The sequence below is a fragment of the Pimephales promelas genome, chromosome 7 (genome assembly GCF_988280905.1).
Source record: "Pimephales promelas chromosome 7, fPimPro1.hap1.1, whole genome shotgun sequence".
NCBI classification, from domain to species: Eukaryota; Metazoa; Chordata; class Actinopteri; order Cypriniformes; family Leuciscidae; genus Pimephales; species Pimephales promelas.
Genome location: NC_142775.1, coordinates 517,593 through 543,758, shown reverse-complemented (window position 1 = coordinate 543,758; position 26,166 = coordinate 517,593). Strand labels below are relative to the sequence as shown.

General features: G+C 47.0%; 2 protein-coding genes across 4 annotated transcripts in view; one reads left to right on the top strand and one right to left on the bottom strand.

The window, feature by feature from the left end:
- The first annotated feature begins 659 nt into the window (after positions 1–659).
- The window catches only part of LOC148978151 (uncharacterized), a 50,110-nt gene continuing 24,603 nt past the window's right edge, over positions 660–26,166 (top strand). For all 3 annotated transcript variants that reach the window (XM_089133572.1, XM_089133571.1, XM_089133570.1), the window contains exons 1-16: positions 660–955; positions 4,701–4,768; positions 4,847–4,958; positions 6,348–6,500; positions 6,578–6,808; positions 7,097–7,239; positions 7,635–7,830; positions 7,909–8,209; positions 12,986–13,167; positions 13,467–13,648; positions 13,722–13,845; positions 17,000–17,143; positions 17,210–17,347; positions 17,466–17,597; positions 18,884–19,078; positions 19,165–19,248. In XM_089133572.1, the coding sequence (XP_088989698.1) occupies positions 884–955; positions 4,701–4,768; positions 4,847–4,958; positions 6,348–6,500; positions 6,578–6,808; positions 7,097–7,239; positions 7,635–7,830; positions 7,909–8,209; positions 12,986–13,167; positions 13,467–13,648; positions 13,722–13,845; positions 17,000–17,143; positions 17,210–17,347; positions 17,466–17,597; positions 18,884–19,078; positions 19,165–19,248 (2,457 nt within the window). In that variant the 5' untranslated portion in view covers positions 660–883. The remainder of the gene's footprint in view (positions 956–4,700; positions 4,769–4,846; positions 4,959–6,347; positions 6,501–6,577; positions 6,809–7,096; positions 7,240–7,634; positions 7,831–7,908; positions 8,210–12,985; positions 13,168–13,466; positions 13,649–13,721; positions 13,846–16,999; positions 17,144–17,209; positions 17,348–17,465; positions 17,598–18,883; positions 19,079–19,164; positions 19,249–26,166) is intronic.
- LOC148978152 (uncharacterized) lies at positions 20,979–23,821 on the bottom strand. The gene is made up of 2 exons (XM_089132869.1): positions 22,546–23,821; positions 20,979–22,365 (listed from the first exon to the last, which is right to left on the bottom strand). Exons 1-2 carry the CDS (start codon positions 23,377–23,379, stop codon positions 21,349–21,351), a joined length of 1,851 nt encoding a protein of 616 aa, XP_088988995.1. The 5' UTR covers positions 23,380–23,821; the 3' UTR covers positions 20,979–21,348.

Sequence of the window (26,166 nt, the reverse complement as noted above, 5' to 3'; positions counted from 1 at the left end):
CAAGTGCTTAGGAGAAATCGCAGAAGTCTTCTTAAGACGCAAGAAACGAGCCAAACACTGACTGACACTGAAGGAGAAGTAGTTCTGGCTTCACCTGAAAATGTAACACCACCAAGCTGTCAGACTTCATCTTCTTCCATTCCCCTGGACAATGGTCATTCAGCAGAAACAAATGCATCTCCTATTTTAAGAAGATCATCACGCATAATAAAGAAACCTGATCGACTTAATTTGTAAATTACCCTGTTCAGTTACAATTGAACTGTGCCACACAAATGTGTTGTTTTGAATATTTCAGTTTATTGTCAAATGGATAATTGAGTTGTGTTATATTATCCCCAATGTTAATTGCATTTCAGTTTATATTTTTCTTCCTAAAGGAAAGGGGATGTGGTGATTAGGTGTGTTTTATATGTCTATCCGCTAGATGGCAGTAAAACCAAACATACAGTTAACAGATACCCTTTGGTAAATAGAAGAAGAAACTCTAGGAAGGGGCACAAAGAGCTAATCACATGTTCGTGGAATATTCTAAAGAATAAAGAGGCTACACGCCAGTTCCAACATTTATTTGTTTGGAGTGTTTAATCAATAAACACCACATACACCTGACGCAGATTTCTTTCTTCTTCATTTTCTAGAACAAGAGTTCAAGAAACTGACTGTATTTGTGTGTAATTAATTGAGAGGAAGTAGCCTACTCCGCCATCTTACTCCGACGAAAGTGATGTAAACACACCTGTCGGGGTGTGTTCGCAGGAGGACTTGAACTTTACACACACCATGTCATTAGTGATCGTGTGTTGTTGAGCAGACATTGATCATCTAACTCGTGTTTGAATGAATCTCAGCTAAACCCGGAGAAGGAGAGCTGGACCCAGTCATGAGGAGGAATAAAGCTGAGGTGGAGCGATACATCTCTAGAGTCCACAGCTCCTCTCTCTCTCACACAGAGGTGAGTCAAGATGCCAGGGATAAGACGGCGATGTCTTCATTGGGTTTTATATAGTATGAACTGTCCTCGAGTAGTTCCTTGTTTCAAAGTCATTCAGCTTCGCATGTGTTGTCAGAAACGCCTCAGTGAAGTAGGCTCTGTTTACACACACCTGTCCACTTCAGGCGTTACTGATCACATCTGATTGATCTAAACTATTTGATTTACACATGGTCACATAAATGTGTCCCCGCAAATATACATCCGACCTTCAATTCCTGCGCTATAGGTTATGCAGATTTAATGGAGTACACGTCACCGAAAGCAACATATAGCCTACGAGCTGGAATTTATTTATCAACCGCTAATTAAAAACTAAAGACCGAAAGAAGAACAGCACTGATGAAATCATTTAGTTTCTTTACTCTTAATGATGACTGTCTTGAACATCAGTAGCCTAACTTCTGACTTTCACTTTCATTTCCTGCAGTTTGCTGAATAGATACCTAACCCGTGACAATAATGTATTCGTACACTTGACGAAATGACAACCATCAAACCTGTTCATCCATCAAAAATGTTTTTGAAACAAAAAAGCCTGTTGAATTGCACAACTTGGGAAAAAAGTGCTTGGACCATGTTTGCATTTTAATGCATTTTAATTTTAGGGTTTGCATTTTTATTGGCTGAAGTTCAACATGGTTGAATATGCCGTGAATTCGTTTCAATTTGAAACATTTCAAACACATTTTCATTATTAAAAATTCAATAATCCATATTCACCTTTCATATTTCTCTTCCAAAATATGCAAACTGTTTAGAAATACAACCTATAATATTATATCAATGTAATATTCATATTTATTTTTTTCATGTATTAACTTATTAAGTTATTTCATCTGATGATATATGATGATACAATGAAAGATGCAAGTTAAACCCGACATTTAGAAATACATGATGCACATTTTGAGTTACAAAACAACCGATTCCTTTGCTTTGCTTTATTTCATGATATAGACAGAAAGCTCTTTCACATGGAAACATGTGCTAATAATGCAGTCAGAGTTACACCTTTAGACAGCAGAGGAGCATTTGCCTGAAAGTCACTCCCTTCTGTGTGCAAGATATTTATAAACTCTTAAGACTTTGGGTTTACTTCTTTGGAAATGAGACATTTATATAATTTTATATATTTAGTGTATTCTAACTCATATTTTTCTCAGGTTAATGAAACTGTGTGAATTTGTTTATGTGCATGAGATGAGAAATAATTTGATTGTGTTTTAATTGCGTGCGTTTTAACCAATACGATGTGTAAGACTGGAAGAACTGGAAGGGATGACAACTCTCTGAGAGAACACAATACATCACCATTTGAACTCATTCTTGTAAGAGTTTATAAATATCTACAGAAGGGTGTGACTTTCAGGCAAATGCTCCTCTGCTGTCTAAAGGTGTAACGTCTGAATGCAAACTCCCAATATTTACCCTGATATGTCACTAGACATTAAGAAATCGTGTTCATTTTAAATACTTCTATCACTGACAACAGTAGTCGAGCCAGGATATTGTCATTTAAAAAGTGTAAGTTGCAGCCCTCTGCTGATGTTGATGTTGTACACCCGGATAAAAGCGTCAGCTAAATGAATAAATGTAAATGTGAATCTGCTGGAAGTAGTGCCTTTTCTTTTCCCTGTTGGCTCGTTGGTTCATCCTCCACTCCACACTTTGTTTTTAAAAGTAATGCGCTATTGACCTCTTTTATTTTGAACAACTTCCTGAATCCTGAATCCCTAATTTGCGTGTTTCATCATCAGTGTGTGTGTGTGTGTATGTGACCGATAATAGGGACTTTAAAGCTGCAGTCTCTTTAGTGGTTAATGAACAGAACTGCATTGGTCTTGTGGAAGAACATTGTAGCCGAAGCTGCTTCTCTGAGTTTGGACCGGGCCACTCCGCAGCGGTGCCGACCCGACCAATAGCGGCTTTTCCACTGTCGGCCAGTGCGAGCAGGGCTTTTAGCGGGCCGGGCAGAGCTAATATAGCCTCGGACCTGGAGCACCAAGCCCACCGTCAGGTGCTTCACTACAAACCCGCCCTGCATAGGGATTCTAGCTTAACTGAACGGCCTCAGAGTTATTGAAGTGGTTATATGACTTTTTTCGGGTTGAGTTCTGAGTTCTGACCAGTTGTCTTTAGTCCAGGTGTCTGTTTCTCCTCCTCTCACCATAATCAGGTGTTATCTGTGGTCTCCAGCTCCAGTTTAGACATGATTTCTTATAAGAATGACACATCTAATACAGATTTCCATCAATTCATCTCCTGAGTTATGAATAGACACACAAATTACCCAGCAAGACACCGATAAATTGCAATTCTGTCACCATTTACTCTCCCTCATGTCGTTCCAAACCCGTTTCATTCATCTTCAGAACACAACGCTGTTTTTAATCAAATATGAGAGATTTCTATCCCTCTATTGACTGCAAGATGACTGAAACTTTGACACTTCAGAAAGTTAATGAGGAGGTCATAAAATGAATCCATGAATCCATGAAATGAATTCAGCAAGAACCAATGAGCTTCATTCTCGTGTTACGCAGCACGTTTGCACAAATGTTACACTGTCAAGTCAAGGGTGTGGAAGTATTGTGGCTTCTGGAAAACAGATGGATCAGTGGTAAGAGATGTTGCCATTTGCAAAGAAGACTGCTATAGACTATGAATAGTATACTGTCGCTCTCTCACGTCAGCCTCGTCCTGCTCGCCACAAAGGCTTCTTCTGTATTCTCAATAAAAGGCTTTTTTTGTTGTTGTTTGTTATTTGAAGCTTAATAGACATCATGTAAAGACATCTAGTATTGAATCGAACCGAATCGCGGGAAATTCTGAAGTATAGAAAATAATCAAAATCGTTGGGTTAAGAAATAGGTATCGTATCGAATCGTCATTAAGGATCCGATATACACCCCTAGTATTTTATCTTACTGTATTACTGGTATGTCTGCCAGAGTTGGCGCCAGAGCAGATCTACTGGAGGGGCATTGGGTCATCGGGAGGGCGCCGTTTGAGAAATATTTTGACACAAAAATAAACTAAACACGTTCGGTCGGTCGGTGAAGTCCGGCCGCTGCATCACTTATCACTCACACCACCGGCCTTGCACCGTCCTCTCGCGCCGCTCTCACGCCCCTCGTCCTGTTCGCCACAGCCAACTAACTAGACATTCTGTGTGAAATGAATTTCAAACTCTGGTGGCAGCTAACATTAGTCTTGTAGACGGAAGAGTGATTTCTCTGTTTGTGCTGTTCCGGATTAATGGGTGTGGCAATGTGCAATGTGGTGCATTGTGGGAGTTGTTGTCTTACATACAAATGTGCCCTTCAGTTATTTTCTACCTTTTCTTGGTCAAGAGGGCACCAAATTCTAAAATTCTTTTACATTTCGACTACATATATGATCCACTTTCAATACAGATTAATGTTGAAATGGGTGAAATACTCCTTTAAGTGCACTAAACCATGAGTTCCAGCAACTTTTCCAAAAACTCATGAACTCTGTTGTAAACTCATTGAGGTTCATTCATTTAAATCTAATTAATGTATAATAGTTTCCTCTGCTCTGTAAGGTTATTTAATTTCAGCTTTAGGATTTACAGTGTTAAAGATTTAAGCTGAATTTTATGTTATGTTTTACAATTCATATACACATAATTACACAGATATTGTTTGATAGTGACCCTAACCTGTTTTGTGTCTTGCAGAAGTCAGTGAAAGGGTTTCTGTTCGCCAAACTGTACTTCGAGGCTAAAGAATATGAGCTTGCTAAAAGGTAGGCTAACTCCTTTACTCTGTCTTCTGTGTGTTATTCTGTGGAGTGATGTGTTTCTCTCACACCATTGGATCACAGGCATGTTTCGGAGTATTTGACGGTCCAGCCGAAGGATCCTAAAGCGCTCCGGTTCCTCGGGCAGCTGTTCGAACAGGACGGGGAAACGGACAAGGCTGTGGGATGTTACAAGGTTCGTTCCTTCGTTTACTCTGACATGTTTCCCTACTGCATAGTCTTTGAATACACACTTCAGCTGTAGAGTTTAACGCTAATAATGCTGAAAATATATATATATTAGGGGTGTGCAAAGCAGCTGGTATTTGTATCTGTATTTGTATTTGTTGAGGGGGGAAAAGTATTTGTATTTGTGTTCGAGTAAGGCCACGCCCCCTTGTCGGGCCATAGACCTTTCTCACAACTTCCGTATTAGTGACTGGAAATACGCAATTGTCGTGGTAATCTTCTTCCGCTCCGGTCAGAACAAATAGCTCAAGCAACTAGTAACAGTTGTTTCGTACCGTTCTTTTTTGTTATTCCCAAAAACAGCCATATTTGTCGTTTCATTCCTTGCCTCGTCAGTTCCCTGTTGATGAAGTTCGACGGAAATGGATTCAGGCAATCTGGCGGGATGATATTGATCCTGTGATCTTTTGTACTTCTCATGTCACCATTCACTAACCCGCCATTGTTCATGTTTATTATTTATGTATTATGATTTATATATTATGAAGTTCATCAACAACTGGACCATGACAAGTTTAAATTTTTTCTAAGTTGTGAAGACTCTGGGACTCTCGGGTATGTTTTTCTGATGTGTTGACGGTTGACAGGAACTCCGCTTCAACAACGATTATGTATTTCCGGTTGTTGTGTGAAAGGTCCATTGGATGTGCAGTTGCTGCAGCTCAGCCTATGAATGAGCCAGACCTCAATGTGCTAGCTGTGCAAATGCATTTTACATTAAAGCTTCCTTTTCCTCCATTTACAGAAGATTTCCTTTTGTTTAAAGGCGCGGGTGCCTCTGCAGTCTGTGTGTTGATAATCAGTGATATAGTGTGTTGCTGCATGTTTCAGAGTGAAGCGCAGTACTATGTTCATTTACACGCGTTCAGCTCATGATTTGGTGTTTCCAGCGTCTCAGAGCGGCTTCACAGTGAGGGAATGCAGTGAACTCCAGCTGTACATGAGCTGCCAGTCCAAACCAGCCCTGGTTCATCAGCTCAAGCTTTTATTACATTTTAATAACTGAATAATAGTAAAAAAAAAAAACTAAAAAAAACCCTTTAGATATCAATCTACATATATGATAAACATGTGTTGTGTTCATCTTTAGTAACTCTATCTTGAAACGGCTCTATGTTGAAGCGCTTACAAAACACCTGAACCAGAAACTATGAGACCTGTGTTACAGTAACCCGTGTTGGTTTATCTCGAGAGATCGTCTCTCCTCGCATTCAGTTATAACACAGTTAGTCCGGGTGAAGCACATCAGGATTATTCTGCCCTTTGTTTCCAAGGTTGTTCTAATGCACTTTAAAAGTTTAAGCATGTAAAGCTGATGTTTGTTTCTGAACTCCAGCATTCATTCGATCTGAATCCGGCTCAGTCAGACCTGGTTCTGAAGCTGGCGGAGCTGCTGTGCGGGAAACCGGAGCCAGACAACCGGGCCGAGTTCTGGGTGGAGAAAGCTGCCAAGCTGCTGCCGGGACATCCCAACGTCTTCAACCTGAGGGTCAGTGTGCACTTCCCATCCCGTCCACATCCCATCCCATCTGTCCTCTGAGTTCACCCTCTCTCTCTCTGATGCAGGAGAAGCTTCTGAGCTCACGAGGACAGAACGGCTCCGTCCAGCTGTACGAGCTGCTTCAGTCTGAGCTCAAGCTGCGACCCGACGACATCTACATCAATGGCCGGCTGGTGCGTCTGTACAGCGAGGGCGGCCGGCTCGAGGAGGCGGTGAAGCACTGTCTGGAGGTGGAGAAGACCGGCCTTCTGAGGGGCCAGCTGGAGTGGTACGAGCTTCTGGTCAAGACCCTTCAGGTCAGTGATCACCTCATCTCCTCTTATATTACACAAGCTGACTCTTATATGTTGCTTTTTGTGAGTTTACCCAAAACTCTTCATTCATTTTAACCCATAGTACTATTCTTCATCTTTTAAAACACACATATTCTTTTTTTTGGTACAATCTATATTTGAAGCAGCGAGTTCTTTTCAATTGGTGCTGTATTTAGTGTTCTGTCTGTTTTGATGTGACGTTGAAAGGTTTGAACCAATCAGGAGAAGTTGATGATATCGAGAGAGAGTGATCAGTCTTCTGTGTTTCAGGAGTATCTCCGCCAGCCGCGCGTGGTGTCGAACGAGCAGGTGTCGCGCAAGTTTCACAAGGAGCTGCTGCTGGCGCTCTGCAGCCGCGTCCGACTGACGCTGAAGGAGAAGAGCTGCAAGGAGAGCGCTGATGCTCTCTGGAGGTACGCCACAATCACAACACTGCACACGCATGCGCCAAGACTTCACAAACTCAACATATAATCTTATAATCCCTTTAATGTGTGGTGAAGGATCGCTATAGAACCGATCATCTCTTTCTCTAACTACTAGTTACAGCAGCAAATGAACATCAGAAGGAACAACTTACTGAAATCAATCATGTCTCATGCAGTCGCTCAATCAGTGTTTCAACCACGGAAAGACGTCAATAAAACAACTTGAGAGCAATGTCACGTAACACCCCATTTACCTCAGAAAAGCCATTCAGTGAACATTCGCGTCTCTGTCGGGCAAGCCGATGAACGAGTCTGGGTTTGGCTGACTGCATTGTTCGACTCGCGCATTCATGAAATGTTCACTCCATGTTTTTGTCCAGCTTGGACCGTTTGATGCAGTCTCTGAAGGACACGGCCACGAAGACTCTGGACGAGCTGTCGGAGGTGTTCACGGAGACGAGGGCTCAGCTGTACCTGTACGCCGGGACGCTGCTTCTGAAGACGGCGCAGGACAGGGCGCGGGAGTGGAGGGCCGTACGGGATTTTGCGGCTGTCTGTTACCTCGTGGCCTATCAGGTATGATGTGTGCTTCCTCTGCTTCATGCAGCTCCTGTGATCGGCCACTGTATGATGTAATATCCATGATTTCCTCAGGCTCCGAGACCCAAAGTCAAGAGGTTGAATGGTGAGAAGCTATCCTATGAGCCTTTGGAGCTGCTGGCCTCGGACCGCCAGAGTCAGGCGGGTCACATGCTGTTGAATCTGAGCCGGGACGTGGAGCAGCTGCTGAAGGAGGTGGTGGAGGCGTTCGGGAACCGGAACGGGCCGAGTCTTCTGTTCGACATGCTCTTCGGCTCAAAGGAGCACGACCAGCTCTCCTTCATCTGCAACGACGAGATGCACATGGTCAGCGCACACGCGCCCAGAGCCAAACATCTGGCCAAGTGGGACAGCGGTGAGTGTCACGCACTCTTGATCCAGTCCGGTCTAGATCAGCAAAAAAAGGGGGGAGATAAACATTGTTGTTTGATTAACATTGACATAGACAGCAGCATGTATTTATAGGCTGCTCTTACTTTAAAGGGTTAGTTCACCCAAAGATCTTAATTGTCATCATTTACTCACCCATATTTCGTTCCAAATATTGCACAGCACGTTTGTGGACAAAAGCCAAAAGCACAAGGTCAAAAGCCCTTTCAAATAAATTGCCATTGGACACGTTGTAACAACTGCTTTTAAAATAAAACTTTTGATCCTGCATAAAGAGTTAAGGGACCAGAGACATTCACCTTTCAATGAGCCATGTGTATTACACCACAAATCACCATACAGTCAGGAAACATACAACATACATAGCCATTCAGTTGCAAGAGAAACATCAAAATAGGTCAGACTTTTATAGTAGTGTTTTTAGCTACCAAGAGCTCAGTCCTAAGAGTTATAGGAGCAAGATGAAACAGTACACAAGTGCAATGTTGATGAGGCCGCATCTGCCTGAAACCGAGTTGGCTGTCTGTAATTTGAACAAACTGTAGCTTGTGAAATGAACAATAGATGACAAGGTTGTTGTTGGCAAAACGAAGGCAATTCATCTCATTTTTGGTAAATGTCCTAGCTGTAGTTGAGCTGCCTCCTCAAGCCTGCACGTTGAACCCTGTTTGAGTTAAGGAACCTCAGGTTCCTCAAATCAGGGTAAAAAACACAAGACAGCATTGGTGAGAAAGCTTCTTCATGTGTCACGACCGGCTCAAAGCCGTAACAAATGAGTGGAGGACGTAGTGAAGTTGGTCTGGTTGTAAGTGCCTTTATTAACTAAATAGAAAAATATCATAGCAAAGGAAAACAAACCCAACACAAAAAGGTACGGGAGCTTCAACTCTCACAAGAGTCTTGCAGGTCTTAAGATCTCGAAAGCTCTCTCAACATTCTCAAAGCCTAAGCTTTCATACATGTGCATATCACTCGCTAATCCTACACAGGTGCACATCATTTCCATCTTTGTTCAGCTCCTTCTTCACCACAACAGACTTTTACATCGACCGCATTACTGCAGAAGCTGCATTGGTCTGTCTGTCAATCTTCCATTCCATCCTTCCCTCACTCATGAACAAAACCCCAAGATACTTAAACTTACATGTGGGCAAGCCACCCTTTTCTGACTAACGTCCATGGCCTCGGATTTGGAGGTGCTGATTTTCATCCCAGCCGCCTCACATTCGGCTGCAAACCATCCCAGTGCATGCTGAAGGTCCTGGTCTGAAGGGGCCAACACGACAACATCATCCGCAAAGAGCAGAGATGAAATCGTGTGGTCCCCAAACCTGACACCCTCCGGCCCCTGGCTGCACCTAGAAATTCCGTCCATAAAAATTATTAACCAAACCAGCGACAAAGCGCAGCCCTGCCGGAGTCCAATATGCACCAGGAAGAAGTCTGACTTACTACCGGCAATGTGAACCAAGCTCCTGCTCTGGCCATACAGGGACCGGACCATAATCCCGGAGCACCCTCCACAGGCCACCATGAGGGACACAGTCGAATGCCTTCTCGAAATCTACAAAGCACATGTGGTTTGGTTGGGCAAACTCCCATGAACCCTCCAGCACCCTGTAGAGGGTATAGAGCTGGTCCAGTGTTCAACGGCCTGGACGAAAATCACACTGAAAACCTCTCCTGAATCCGAGGTTCCACTATCGACCGTATTCTCCTCTCCAGTACCCTGGCATAGACTTTCCCAGGGAGGCTGAGAACTGTGATCCCCCTATAGTTGGAACACATCCTCCGGTCCCCCTTCTTAAAAAGAGGAACCACCACCCCGGGCTACCATCCCAGAGGCACTGGCCCTCATTTATCAAAAGTGCATACACCAAATTTCCAGCGCACACCTTGCGTACACCCAAAACCACGGTGACTTTGAGATTTATCAATATGGTTTTGGCGTACGGCACGCTCAAATCCTACACCAGCTCAGGAGGTGGTGTACGCACGTTTTGAGTTAGTGAGGAAATGCGCAGAAAAATTCCTAACACCACATAACGCACTGACAAACTAAAAGATATCATATATTATGACCCAAAAAACAAACAAACAAAAAACCAACATAGTAATTATAAACTTCAGTATTTATTTCTGTGCAATGTGGACTTAAATGTTTAATTTGTGTGACTTTACCAAAGCATTTGATTTGTAAGCATATGTAGGCCTATTCCTTTAGTTGCGAGCCTGTGTGCTTTACCCTGACGTTTTAGGATTATCCCCGGCAGGTGCGCACGGACTGGGTTCGGTAATGAAAGGCTTTCAGTGACCAAAATATAATTCAGACTGACAAAATAATAAAAATACATTCTTCTTCTTTTAAATGATAATAATAATACAAATAATAATAATGGCATCATTCTTCAGAATAACAATAAGCGTCATTAATACAAATAGTAATAATAATAATAGTAAGAAGAAGAATATTACAAATTGTCATGCAATTATTAATGTGAATGAATGGTACTTCACATCACATCATCATCATCATCACTATACAGGTGACGTGATTCGAAACTGAATGCTGATTCAAAAGACGTGCTGTAAAATAATGCATTGTGATGGGTCATTTCGGCTCCACGTCGTAGAAGTTTCTCTTCTTTGCCGTGTCCATGGCATAAAAGGAGGGCGTGGGGGAAGTGGAGACTTGAATATTTGGGGGCGTGTTATTCTAATGACGGTCGTTTTCGGCCGCGGGATTTATCAAGGGAAGGCATTGTGTACACCTGGATTTCAAAGGTACGCACAGCTTCATAAATCAGGCGGTGAAAGGAGTGTAAGCATAATCTTAAGCCAACATATACGGCCGTTTATACGCAAGAATGATAAATGAGGGCCACTGTCCCCAATGCTGCAGAGGCGTGTCAGCCAAGACAGCCCCACAGCATCCAGAGGAGTTTCTTGACTACCTCAGTGACCTCAGCTAGGATGATGGACGAGTCTACCTCTGAGCCCTCAGCCTCTTCTTCCTCAATAGAAGACGTGACGGTGGGATTGAGGAGATCCTCGAAGTATTCCTTCCACCGTCCGTCTCTCAGTCCTTGGGATCCAGTCGTGGCTCCGCCGGAGGTGGAAGTTAAAGATCTCTCTGACAGAAGACCAAACGTTCCCAGCAAACCCTTACAGTACGCTTGGGTCTGCCGAGTCTGTCCAGCTTCCTCCCCCACAATCGGATCCAAATTACCACCAGGTGGTGGTCAGTTGACAGCTCCGCCCCTCTCTTCACCCGAGTGTCCAAGACATACGGGCACAGGTCAGATGAAACGACCACAAAGTCGATCATCGACCTAGGGTGTCCTGGTGCCATGTGCCATGCTTGAACATGGTGTTCGTTGTGTACAAACTGTAACTAGCACAGAAGTCCAATAACTGAACGCCACTCGGGTTCAGGTCGGGGGGGCCGTTCCTCCCAATCACGCCCCTCCAGGTGTCACTGTCTTTGCCCACGTGAGCGTAGAAGTCCCCCAGTAGAGCGACAAAGTCCCCAGTCAGAGCACTTTCCAGCACCCCTCCCAGAGACCCAAGGAAGGCCGGGTATTCTGCACTGCCGTAGGCCTCCAAAACTGGAGAATACCTCCAAACTCCTCCCGTAGGCTCACACGCCAGTGAGAGACCTATCCCAACCTGTAGGTGCAGGGAAATGGCCCTCTCGTTCACCGGGGTAAACTCCAACACATGGCGGCTGAGCTGGGGGGCTATAGGCAAACCCACACCAGCCCGTCACCTCTTACCATGAGCAGCTCCAGAGTGGTGGAGAGTCCATTCTCTCTTGAGGAGTGTGGTTCCAGAGCCCAAGCCATGGATAGAGGTGATCCCTCGGAACTTCTCAATCTCACGCGCAATCTCAGGCTCCTTCCCCGCCAGCGAGGTGATGTTCCACGTCCCTAGGGCTAGTTTCCGTGTCCAGGGATCGGGTCGTCGAGGCCCCTTGGGGCGGGAAAATTTGGTGCCCCACGACCTTGTTCAGAGGTTGAAAGGTCAAAATAGCGAAGGCTGAGGGAGAGAGTAGGGTTAGGGCTGAAAATGTTTTACCTTTGCTCTAGAGTCCAGAGCTTCCGGTAAATCGCTAAGGGGGCCCCCATGGACCACCATGCCGAATTTGGGGCCCCTGGAAGTTATCTATAAAAATCCCATGCCCCCATTATTCGAATGGGTTTGCCATAGTGGGTTCGTCTATTATGCCATACTGTAGTGGGTTCGCCTAGCATCCACAAAGCCACTTCCACAACCCATCAAATTTATCATGAAATGTACGCCGTGGAAATGTCTTGTGCTTCCTTGAGAAACATGAGGTTCATTCTCTGGAGTTACGCAGCACGTTTGAGCTTTGTCAAGAACCAATGGGGTTCATTCTCGTGTTATGAAGCACGTTTAAGCTTCAGCAAGAACAAATTAGTTTTTTTTTTTTTTGGTGAACTAAACCTTTAAGACAGAATGCACGGATTCAATACAATGACACACATCCAAATTTCTTTCTCTACTTAGTCAGTTAAAACCGACTGTAGTTGAGGATACTCGAGTTGTCTTTCGCGTCTCCTTGCACATGAATGTTTACATTTACAAACACGCAAATGATCAACTTTTGTTCAATGATGGTTAAACTTTGCAATAATCCACTGGTCATATGAGTGGGGCATACAGAACTGCGATCTGTTACAGCGCTAGTGCTGACAGCGGGGTGTGTGTGTTCACGCAGGTGCGGTGCTGTTGCACGCGGGCGATCTTCAGCACCTGGCGTGGCTCGGCCTGCAGTGGGCGCTGATGGAGCAGAGTGTCAACCTGCAGCGCTGGCTCAAGCAGCTCTTCCCTCGCCTCACGCTCGAGACCTCCAAACTAGACACCAACTCACCCGAGTCCATCTGCCTGCTCGACCTGGAGGTGCGTCCACCCCTCTTCTCATCCTCAATGAGGCATTGGGGAAACATTCACCTACATTTGGCTTTTATGAAACATGCACAGTCTTTTTGTATTTGTTGTTGCATAATGTAGGTATTCATTTATAACTGATAAAGCCTTTCAAAATTCTACTTTAGATAATGCAGTAATTAATGCCTGTGATTTGTATAATGCTGTAAATATCTCCCTAACATGCATATTTGGACTGTGGAAGTGGGTCGATCTCAGAGTTACGGCTCGGTGCTTCATCAGATCCGCTGTGTATATGTGATGTGTTGCAGGTGTTCTTGTGCGGCGTTGTGTTCAGCAGTCAGACGCAGCTGCAGGAGACGGCACGGATGTCCTCGTGCTCCTCACCGCATCAGCCCCGGTGTTTGCCTCTGCACATCATCAGGCTCCTGTCCTCCGCCAAGCAGCGCGAGTGGTGGGACGCCGTCTACCGTCTGATCCACAAGAGAGCGCTGTGAGTAACTACCCTGCTGTGAGTGTGAGCCTGACGCACGACTCTGTGTCTGACTGCAGTGTTTTCTGGACAGGCCTGGGACGTCGGCTAAACTGCGGATGCTGGTTCAGCGCGGTCTCGGCACGATTCGCGCCGGAGAGAAACACGGCCTTCAGCCAGCGCTGCTCATCCACTGGGCTCAGCATCTCACTGATGTGGTACGTCTGCTCGCAGCCGTTCTAGTGATGCTCGTTCTGAGCCAGGAATTTATGGGCCGCTCCGGGCTGATAAGGGTTTTAGGGGGATAACCGTTGTTCCCTTTCGTCCTGGGAACTCCAATGTGTCGTCGGGGAGTTCCCTGATGAATTGGGATCACGCAAGGGAGCCTGATTACCTCTGATAGAATTAACAACGAGCCAATAACCATTGGCATGCAATCTTTGCATTCCGCGAGCCGCCCACAAGCGCGGATATAAAAACAGAAGCAAACATTGCATAGATGCTTTTCGCTTTGGAGCCTCTCAGAGCTTACCTGCTGTTCTGAAGAAGACGAGCCTGGTGAAAATGCGTTCGGGGTGCTGGTGTGATGGTGCTTCGGTGGTCTTCGTCTCGAGTGCAGCACGCGGTTGCAGTTTCCTGTGGTGTTTCTGCAAGTTTCCTGTGATCCCTCGGCGCTTCGGCACTGAAGAGCAGTTTCTTTTTTGTTTTCTCTTACTGAAAGAGCTCCACAGTGTATTCGCGTCCTTTTCAGGATGTCGAATCGCCCGTGCGTTTCTGGATGCGGTCGATTTCTCCCTCAGGCTGATAGTCACAAGCACTGCTTCACGTGTCTGGGCTTAGCACACGCTGAGGCGGTGCTTGTGGATGAGTCATGCTCTCATTGCGGGAATACTCGCGATGCTACGTTCGAGACTGAGATCCCTGAGACATGGGGGAGTCCCTTCAGAGAATCTCCGATCTAGTTCGTCTGCTGGTTCAGTTCAGCAGATGGCTACTTCAGTGATTCATGTTGGTGAGCGTATGAGGATTACTGTGAGAAACGCGACAGGTGAAAGGTCATGTCGGGCGTCTCACGCCTCTAGCAGCACACTGCCATCTGCGCTTCCGGTGGAGCGGCCGGAGCCCCCTCGGCGGTTCCGGTTGTCTCTTTCGGTGCGCCACCTGAGGATCAGATGTCGATCGGGGCATCGGAGGAAGAGCAGTCTTCTGGTGAAGACTCTGCAGCGCTGCCCCCTTCGGGCGTGGTGGTGTCGGTGGCTGCTATGCTCGAATGGGCGGCCCCAAATGTCGGGCTTGCGTGGAACCCTCCACCGGGTCCCGAACCTTCGCGGCTGGACGATTGAGTTCGCGGAGCGGGTCGTGTGGCTGCCCCACGGCCTGCTCCAGTCCCTTTTTTCCCCGAAGTGCATGAGCAGTTGAGGAAGTCTTGGTCGGCGCCTCTGGCGCTCAGACGGCGGCAACCTCGCTCCTCCTTCCTCGCCACCCTGGATAGCGGGGCGGCGCATGGGTACGAGGGAATCCCCCCAGTGGGGTGGTCTGTCGCGATGCAGCTGTGTCCGAAGACCGCCTCCTCCTGGCGGGCTGCCCCTTCACTCGCCTCCCACGCCTGTAGGTTTACCTCTGGGCTGACCAGGGATGCCTACAGTGCGTGTGGGGACGCCGCCTCCGCCCTGCACGCCATGGCTCTTTTGCAAGTACACCAGGTGAAGGCGCTTCATGACGTGCAGGCGGGGGGTCCCGACCTGGCTCTGCTGCAGGAGCTGTGTGTGGCGATGGACTTCACTCTCCGAGCGACGAAAGTCACCGCACGTTTGCTGGGTCAGGCGATGTCGAGCTACGGGCTGGGCGACACCGAACACGTTCGCTAGATTCTATAGCCTACGTGTGGAACCTGTTTCCTCCCGAGTACTCGCTACGGCAAGTGGTGCGAGGTAATAGGTTGTATCGGCTTGCTAGGCCACTCCGTGCCTCAGCCGGATACGTGCATCTTCTGCTCCGTTGGTGCCCTACGTCGGTTAGCCTCTGGAGTTCCTCCATCACCCCTCCGTTGCCTGACGTGGCGGACCGCCAGGCACCAGGTCTACTACCTCTAAGGGAGTTGTAGTGTAGACTGGGTGTTATGTCCAGTGGTCTCTTCGGTGACCCATTATGCTACGTGCAGCCAGCCGTGTCTTCCCCTTGACAGACTCGTTCTGTCGTCCCTGTTGTGTACGCTCCCATTTCCCCTTGGATTGGGACTACCTCAGGGACTGCCATATGTTTCACTATCCCCCTTGGTTAGTACATATGTGTATTCCAGGCCTTCATCAGGCGGCTGGCTTCCGCAGCGTTCCCTTCCCCTTCCCCTTCTTCGGGTTGGGCACGCTTTCCCAGAGTTATCCAATTCCACTGATTGGGTCTTGCGGAACAGCAGTGTGACTTCCTAGCTAGCTACCATTATTTGTGAAACTGTGTGAGTAGCGTCGCTGGGCGCTGGAAGGGGCAAGCACCATGGCGTTTTATTAGGGATCCCAATTCGTCAGGGAACTCCCCGACGACACGTTGGAGTTCCCAAGACGAAAGGGAACGTCTCGGTTACGTATGTAACCCTCGTTTCCTGAGTACAGGGAACGGAGATGTGTCGTCCCTTCGCCATGCTGTTGTACCTTCGCGGAGGGCTGGACTCTGTTCGGCTCCTCAGCGAGAAGCGTCTATGCAATGTTTGCTTCCGTTTTTATATCCGCGCTTGTAGACGGCTCGCGGAATGCAAAGATTGCATGCCAATGGTTATTGGCTCGTTGTTAATTCTATCAGAGGTAATCAGGCTCCCTTGCGTGATCCCAATTCGTCAGGGAACTCCCCGACAACACGTCTCCGCTCCCTGTACTCAGGGAACGAGGATTACATACGCAACCGAGAAGTTTTCATTTAGGAAATAATGGATTTAAAAGGATTAAAAGGAATAAAGAAAAAGTAACAAAACAGCTAAATAATGTATTGTTTGTTAATCCATTGAAACTATTCACAAAAAATATTTTATTTTAAAATATGCACATATTCACTCCAAAAAAAAACTAACTCTTCTGAAGACGATAGCCTCTGTTAACCTGCCTCTGTTCTTAACTGACGTCATGTATGTGTAAATATGCCTCTGATTAGGCCAGTTATTGTCAGTAATAAAGTGCACATTGTTTCTCAGATAGTATGTCTGTAAACATCAGGAAGCAGCTCACATAGTCGATCAGGGGAATGAGGAGCGCAATGAATTAGTGCTTTTATGTGTTTGGTCAGCACATGATTCCCATGCTTCGTTCGTAGTGTTGATGACTTCGTCAGTGTGAGATTACTAGTACAGACTGAGCAGGCTTGTCTTGACATCGACGTGTTTGACAGGGGGAAAGGGTGAAGGACTATGCACGCCGCAGTGTGCACTACTGGAAAGTTGTGCTTCCCTTGCTTGAGAAAATCCGAAACAAACACAGTATTCCTGAACCTCTGGAGCCGATGTTCATGCACTTTCACAGTAAAGACATACAGGTATGTACTCTCTTCCTGCTTCTGTTTCATATGGTTGTTTGTCTCTAATGGTCTCTTTGTCTTCAGCCTTCTCAAGTGCGAGTATATGAGGAAGAGGCCGCCATAAGCTCTGCCACACTGCTTGACATCGAGGGCAACACTGACGAGGCCATCGCAAAGCTGGAGAAGCTCAACAGCACCTTGTCTAACTGGCATCTTGCTAAGGTAACCGCACTTTCTCTGGACGACATTCACACCGGTTCAGCATCAGAAGTAAAGAGATTATTATCAGTCTGTAAATGACCCTGAGCTGATGAGTTTGTGGATGTGTGTTGATGGGCAGATCTATCAGAGGCTGTCGGAGGAGGCGGGAAACAGAATGGACGAGACGCAGGGCAGGTGCACCAACTTCCTCCTGCAGTTCAGGAAATACCTCACAAAGGCTTATCAGGCCAGTCCAAAAGACATGGACAAGGTATGTTAAACACCTTTGATGTTTGCGCTGCTCACTTTACTCCAGGGTTCCTCAGATCTGACCCTGGAGGGCCACTGTCCTGCAAAGTTCAGCTCTAGCATCAAACAAACACACCTGAAGAAGTTAATTTAGTCAACTTTACATGCATTTACACAAGTGACCACTGCAGGAAACAGTGCTGATTTTAGTGCAGGGCTTACATTAGACCTGTCCGAAGATGCTTTTAAAAAGCACTGAACTCTGATTCTTCAACTATTGCTCATGTCTAGCAGCCATATCACTCTGTAGCCCAAGACTGGTTGCCCACTGAAGCTAAGCAGGGCTGAGCCTGGTTAGTACCTGGATGGGAGACCTCCTGAGAAAACCAGGTTGCTGCTGGAAGAGGTGTTAGTGAGGCCAGCAGGGGGCGCTCACTCTGTGGTCTGTGTGGGTCCTAACGGCCCACAGTAGAGTGATGGGGACACTATCACTATCAAAGAGCACCGTCCTTCGGATGAGAAGTTTAACCGAGGTCCTGACTCGCTGTGGTCATTAAAAATCCCAGGATGTCTTTTGAAAAAGAGTAGGGGCGTAACCCCGGCATCCTGGCCAAATTTGCCCCTTGGCCTTTGTCCATCATGGCCTCCTAATAATCCCTATATACTAATTGGCTTCATCACTCAGTCTCCTCTCCACCAGTAAGTTGGTGTGTGGTGGGCGTTGTGGCGCAATAAGGCTGCCATCGCATTATCCAGGTGGATGCTGCACACTGGTGGTGGTTGAGGAGATTCCCTCCCCTTCCATTTGTGAAGCCCTTTGAGGTCCCAGAAAAAGTGCTATATAAATATAACAAATTATTATTATTATTACTATTATTGTCTTTGCCTACATCAGGGTTGCGTGTGTCATGAGAAGTCTGACACTCATGTAGAGGAATAATAGTTTCTGTCACTTTTCGGAGACGGTCTGATGGAGAACCAAAGAAAACACTCAAGCTCATCAAAAGTCAAAAGTTTCAATTTTGTGACAGATCTACTACTACTCTGGAAAAGATCATGAGGGCTGTTGCTTTTCAGTAGTGTTTGTAATAACATTTCCATGATTTTTGTATTGTGATATTGTAATCAACCGTAGTTTTAATGGGGTCATTGGATGCCCATTTTCCACATGTAAGGTAACATTTCCTTCATGTAAGGTTTGCAACAGTTCACAGAGACCCGCTTCGGTGCATGTCTCTTTAAATGATAATGAGCAACTGATTTTGAATGAGCTACTAGTCATTTAATTCTGTTTTTTCATGTTTTAAGTTGCCTGTATCTATGGAGGATGTGATTGATATGCTGGACGAGGTCAACCATCAGCTTGCAGAAGATGACGAGTGGGATGAAGATCATGTGGACTATCCGCTGACGTCCAGCCCCGGTCAGCCCACTGAGCCACATGTGAAGTTCTCCACTCCGTCTCCATCCAAATGTTCCACGTCTCCATCTAAAAGATCCATGGTATGTCATGGCACTGATGCTTCTGCAGAAGCTTTGCTTGCTGTTTACATAGCGTTGTGGTACCTGACTGTTGTTCCCTTCTCCAGTTTTCGCCCAAAACGACTCCTCTCTGGGCCGAGGACCAAAAGTCCCTCCTGCAGATGCTGTGCCAGCAGTTCGAGTCCTTGAAGGTCAGTCGCACATCCACAGCTTGCAGCAGAATCAGTCAGGGCCAGATGTACTAACGCTTGTGTGCCCACTTCAGGCGTATTTGTTTCGCAAAGTGTGCATAAAACCATGGCGAGGTATGTACAAACAGGACGCACAGAGATGAAAGTGCAAACTGCCTGTGGTAGGAACTGAAAATGGCAAAATGCACTTTTTGTGTCATGCATATGCATTCATGGGATGGTCAAGGGGAAAGTGGAAGTGTCACATAAAAAGATGGGAGGGGAAGCGTAAACTGCGCCTAATTATGTATTCCGTGTTATGTACAGAAAAAGCCGTTGAAAGTGTGCCTCTGTTTTGCGCTGAAAATTCTCTTCATCTTAAAAGCAGGAGTAACTTAGGAAAGGGGGTTTCCTGGCATATGCCTCCTGGTGAAGTGGCAGCAGTAATCCAAGCAAAATGAAGACATAGGCGGACGAGATGAGCTGAAAAAGTTTTTGCCTCAAGAATCACACTTTTTCAGTTGTGAGTGAAAACAAAATCATTATTAAAGCTGCAAGCAGCGATGGGCGGGCCCTCGCACCTGTAGAGCGTTGGGGTGTGAGGCGGCCGCATTAAATATTCTGCGGCTCAGCCGGTGCGGCTGTGAATTTGGTTCACTGCTTCGTTAAAGGTCACTTACTGTTGAGTTTAGGTCATCGCTCCAAGAGACTTTTTTGTGCATCTGGACATGCTACATGTACCACAGAAATTTCGTACATGTCGGTCAAACATGCGGCGGGGGCTGCTTCGTTAAAGGTCACTTCCTGTTGCCAGCAGGTGGCGCTATGACTATGGGTGAATGTCGGCATGTGGATTTGTTCTGGGCGGGACTCTTGTCAAATGTGTAAAATTTTGTGGAGATCTGGGCATTTACAGGCAAGTTACAACAACTTCCTGTTTCATAGCGAATCATCAACGCCACGGACACGCCCATCGACAAAAATGCGCAGATAGCACAACTTTACATCGTCAATGCCTTTAGAAGGCACAGCAGAAATTTGAAGTCGATCCGACTAAATCCCTAGGAGGAGTTAGTTAAAGTACGGAGTGTGTAAATCGTCCCAAAATGGCCGCCAAATTCAAAATGTCTGACTTCCTGTCGAGTTTAGGGTATGGATTCTTGAGGCTTTTTTGTGCGTCTTGATATGATACACATCCCCACCAAATTTCGTGCTTGTAGGTTGAATGTGGACGAGGGGCTAATTTTTTGCAATTTTCTAGGTGGCGCTAGGGAGCCATTTTGCCACGCCCATCCGCGAAACCCACAAAATACGAAATTTTTCACCAGTCCTGACATGCGTGCCAAATTTGGTGAGTTTTTGAGCATGTTGCGGCCCCGAAAATGGCGCTTACTTTGCAGAAAAAAGAAAAAAAAAAATCCTAACAGTTTCAATAGGGTCCTCGCACTGTTAGTGCTCGGGCCCTAAAAATAACCTTAACAGTTTGAATAGGGTCCTCGCACTTTTAGTACTCGGGCCCTAAAAATCACCATTACAGATTAAACAGCTACGCAATGTTACATTTACTGGAAGAAATCAAAGATGACTGTTATGGTTTGGATGGAGGATGAACCCAGGCGCAGACAGAATGCAATCACAGATAGTTTATTGTAGACAAAAAAGGGGAAAACAAAGCCCACGAGGGGGCAAAACAAGACTCTGACAAGGACTATAAAGACTTACTAGACAAGGTACTGAAAAAATACTACTAGATAAACGACTGACACAAGCAATAGAATAACAGGACAAATACTCTAGATAGGTACTCACAAACTTGGCATGGATTAACAATGAACCGACAAAAGACAGCAAACACAAGGGGAATAATAAAGGGAGACACTAATGACAAGGACAGGTGAGACTGACTAGACAATAATGACGAGACGAGGATAACAAGGGGGCGGAGTAAAGAAACGAGACAACACAAGCACATGGCCAAAACAGCTGGCCATGCGCTTGCACACAAAACATGGGTCTGTCACGATCCTGCCACCATACTAGGAGAAACCATGGACATGATGGCAGAATCATGACAGAACCCCCACCTTAAGGAGCGGCTACCAGACGCTCCTCAAAGGGACACTAAGCACGGGACAAGACAGAACGAGACATGGACAAAAACCAACAAAACATAGCAAACATGACTAAAGGGATACATGAATAAACAACAACCGGGTTGGGGTGAAACATTAGAAACAACATACAAGGCAGAGGTGGTGGGGGAAACACAGTGTCCTTGGGGGGCAGTTCAGGGTGGATGGGAGGACTGGGGGTCTTGGGTCTTTGGGACGAGGGCTGAGGACGGGGAATCCGGGAGGACTTTCCTGTGGACGCTTGAGGAGATCTCTTGGGGGAAACAGTCTGAGGCTTGCACATGACAGGAGCGCTAGGGGAAACACTAGGTAGCTTGACAGGGGGGGAAACCCCCACAGGGACAGAAACGAGCGATGGGACAGGACTCTTGAAAGGGGACACTGGAGGCAACACAACAGGAGACAAAACAAGGGATGCTGCGGGTAACTGTGGATCAGAAGCCCGAACTGAGCTCCCTGAAGACGGCACAGTACCAACGCTCCACATCTCTGAATCGGAGAGATCGTCGTCAGATGCTGACTGGGGGTCGGCGCTCATGGCAGTTGACTGGGGGTCGGCGCTCACTGCAGTTGACTGGGGGTCGGCGCTCACGGCAGTTGACTGGGGGTCGGCGCTCACGGCAGTTGACTGGGGGTCGGCGCTCTCGGCAGCTGTGGACTCGGGACAAGACAACATGCCAGTCCTGGCTGGAACTTCCAGGATCTTGGCCAGACTTGACAGGTACTTGGACAAAGTTCTTGCCGCAACGGCAATAGGCAACTCCTGATCTGCTGACACTGACCGCAAAACAGCCTCAGCAGCCGAATCAGCTGCAGCCCTCTCAGCGGCGCTCACGACAGCAGGCTCAGGAACGGTGTCCTCAGCAGCGGGTTCAGGGACAGAGCTTACAGCAGCGGGCTCTGGGACAGCGCTTACAGCAGCGGGTTCAGGGACAGCGCTTACAGCAGCGGGCTCTGGGACAGCGCTTACAGCAGCGGGTTCAGGGACAGAGCTTACAGCAGCGGGCTCTGGGACAGAGCTTACAGCAGCGGGCTCTGGGACAGAGCTTACAGCAGCGGGTTCAGGGACAGCGCTTACAGCAGCGGGCTCTGGGACAGCGCTTACAGCAGCGGGCTCTGGGACAGCGCTTACAGCAGCGGGCTCTGGGACAGCGCTTACAGCAGCGGGCTCTGGGACAGCGCTTACAGCAGCGGGCTCTGGGACAGCGCTTACAGCAGCGGGCTCTGGGACAGCGCTTACAGCAGCGGGCTCTGGGACAGCGCTTACAGCAGCGGGCTCTGGGACAGCGCTTACAGCAGCGGGCTCTGGGACAGCGCTTACAGCAGCGGGCTCTGGGACAGCGCTTCCAGCATCGGGCTCTGGGACAGGTGGAGATGAAGGACGAGAGGCTCCCCTCCTCCTCCTCTTCCTCCTAGGCCGTGGCACGGACGTAGTAGACGGACCCTTGACCGGTTGGAGAAGCTCAATGGGGGCTGTAACTGGTGCAGGAAGGGCAGTCTCAGACAGCGTTGACTCTGTCGAGGATGATTCAGAAGGAGAATCCCATGAACTCCGTCTCTCTCGCTTGCCACGGAGATGAGGTGGTGTGGACGAAACCTCAGGAGAAGATACGGAGGAAACCAGATCCCCTTGAGTGACCACAGCTAGAACACGACCCTCCGGGATCACGGGCAGCTTGGCAGATGATGAGCTTGTGGGTGTCTGTGACTCTCTCCGAGACAAGCAATCCACCAAATCAGTGAACGGATAAGTCACCAGCTCCTCCCGTTCAACCAGGGGTGGAAGAGAGTTGAGACCGGCGACGAGGTAGCAGTTTAGGAGGAACTCCGGAATGAAAAACCTCCTCTCGTTCACAACCCGGGCATACTCCCTTATCGATAGCTGTCCCTGAGCGGGAATCGGGAGCTTGCCTCTCCTCGAGTTTGCGATGGTCTTGGACCACCACTCCTTCAGTTCCTCAGAGTCATGCTTGACACTGGAGGACATACCATCTGCTGGGTTCGATTCTGGTCGGTTCATTCTGTTATGGTTTGGATGGAGGATGAACCCAGGCGCAGACAGAATGCAATCACAGATAGTTTATTGTAGACAAAAAAGGGGAAAACAAAGCCCACGAGGGGGCAAAACAAGACTCTGACAAGGACTATAAAGACTTACTAGACAAGGTACTGACAAAATACTACTAGATAAACGACTGACACAAGCAATAGAATAACAGGACAAATACTCTAGATAGGTACTCACAAACTTGGCATGGATTAACAATGAACCGACAAAAGACAGCAAACACAAGGGGAATAATAAAGGGAGACACTAATGACAAGGACAGGTGAGACTGACTAGACAATAATGACGAGACGAGGATAACAAGGGGGCGGAGTAAAGAAACGAGACAACACAAGCACATGGCCAAAACAGCTGGCCATGCGCTTGCACACAAAACATGGGTCTGTCACGATCCTGCCACCATACTAGGAGAAACCATGGACATGATGGCAGAATCATGACAGATGACATTGAATCTCCGGCTCAGCGTTCACATTCCCTTCCAGCTGTTGTTAAACTCCTACTGCATCACAATTACTGGCATCAGGATCATTTCAAACAGTCATAGCGCTAGCAGTGACAGGACAAGGCCCATTCAATTGCCTAATTTACGGTATAGTGTGTGTGGTCAGGCACGGATTACCTGATGAACTGCAGGTTTGGTACGTAACACACACACTGTGGTTTCACATCAAGCGCTTTCTGCGTCTTGGCCATGGCGCCATTAACGCTGCATTCGCAAATGTACATACATCTGGCCCTCTGTGTTTGCTATTGCTTTGCCAGAGACAAATGGGAATATACCTTCTGTACTGTGAACATTATTTTGATGTTTTTTTAATGGTTTTGTCAGGGAAATCTTGTATTTGTCGGCAATAATTTGTCTACAACTCATAACAACAATAAACCCTTGAGTGTAAGGTAGCAAGAGTTGGTAGAGACATGGTAATGCACTTTGAGTGTGCAAACATTCACTGTGAACAAGAGCTGTCATAATCAAAGCTAACTGCACTCAATCTCTTATTCACCTCATAAATACTTTAGTAACAAAGTAACATTACATTTCACAATACGAGTTAAAACCTTAAAAGGCATAGTTACGTTACTATGTAATGTTTTTGGTGATTATTGTCATGTCTTCTATTGAGTAATCCATCCTTTCATGACTTATAAAACATACCTCTATATCACTGCTATTATTTCCATCCAGGTCAGGTCATACCTGCCACCGGTAACCATGTAACACTCTGCCACCTGCCTCATGCAGAGAAATGTTAAACTGTCAAAAACCTCTGCTGACTAGCAGCTACATCTCTTTTGGGGAAAGGCTTCAGGAGTAAACCTTAAGGAAAAATCTGGAGCTGAAGTCCCATAGGCACCACCCACGTGGTTGCATGCAATCTCGCCCTGGCAACTCCTGCGACAGTGCTGGTCCCAAACTGCATCGGCCCTGCTGCTCCTTTGGATCAATCAGCGCCGTGGAGAAGGTGGGACTTGCCACTTGGGCAACAGCTTGTCTTCTATATTACCCTGCCCTGGCTTGCGCCCAGGAGAGGACTCTCCAGCTTCACTTCACAGTGCTGAAACAACATTGGGAAGCAGGAGTCTACCGGTTATAAGCTACAATGCTCGATAGGCGTAGAATGTGGCACCAGTGTTGCTTCCGGCAGTAGGAGAAATATTCGCATCTCATTGGACAGCTACCGCCTGCCTTAAGTTGGGCAGTCCCCAGCCAGTAAGATGCTTTCCCGCCACGGTCTGCCTTCCTCATTGGGTGCATGGGGATAAGGAAATCCGACAAGCAGACCTCAATTTCTGCACCAAGCAATAATACACCAAGAAAAAAAAAAGGATTAAAATTGAGACCAGCTCTCAATCTGGGATGCTGGAACATCCACACCATGACAACTGGACTTGACGACCTCCTGAACATCAGTGATGTAAGAAAGACAGCGGTCATCGACAACGAGCTACTGAGACTGAAGGTAGATATAGCCGTTCTGAAAGAAACACACCTGGCTGAATCGGAATCTTTGAAGGAGAAAGATTACACCTTCTTCTGGCAAGGAAAGAGTGCTGTGGACCGCAGGGAGCATGGAGTAGGGTTTCCAGTGAGGAACACCTTGCTGAAGATGGTTGAACCAGGTGACAAGGGATCAAAACACCTGCTGACCCTCCGCTTCCATACCTTTGAGGGACCAGTTATACTCATCAGCGCCTTTGCCCCAACCTTGACATCCACACCTGAAGCAAAACACGATATTTACACTAACCTGACTGACGCCATCAAGAACATCCACTGTAGTGAACACCTCATCCTCCCTGGCAACTTCAAAGCCAGAGTAGGTGCAGACCATAACTCTTGGCCTTCCTGCTTGGGTTCCTTTGGAGTTGGCAAGATAAACGAGAATGGGCAGCGCCTGTTGGAGCTTTGCTATTATCATGGCCTCTGCATGACCAACTCTTATTTTTAGACGAAGCCACAACACAGAGTGTCATGGTGCCACCCTCCATCCAAGCTCTGGCACCTGCTTGACATGGTCATTGTCAGATGTACAAGCCTCAAGCATGTGCTTCTTGCTCGCTCATACCACAGTTCTGACTGTGACTCCGATCACTCACTGGTATTCCGCAAGATCAAACTGCTGCCAAAGAAACTCCACCACTCCAAACAAGAAGGGAAGCCATGCATTGACACGACTAAGAAGCAACATCCAGAGAAGCTCGAGGAATTGAGGAACCCTTCAAGCACTCAGATCA

Coding starts and splice junctions, on each gene's coding strand:
- LOC148978152 (XM_089132869.1), bottom strand. CDS start 23,379: ATGAACCGACCAGAATCGAACCCAGCAGATGGTATGTCCTCCAGTGTC. Junction 22,366..22,545: donor CTGTCCCAGAGCCCGCTGCT/GTAAGCGCTGTC, acceptor TCTGTCCCAGAG/CCCGCTGCTGTAAGCTCTGT.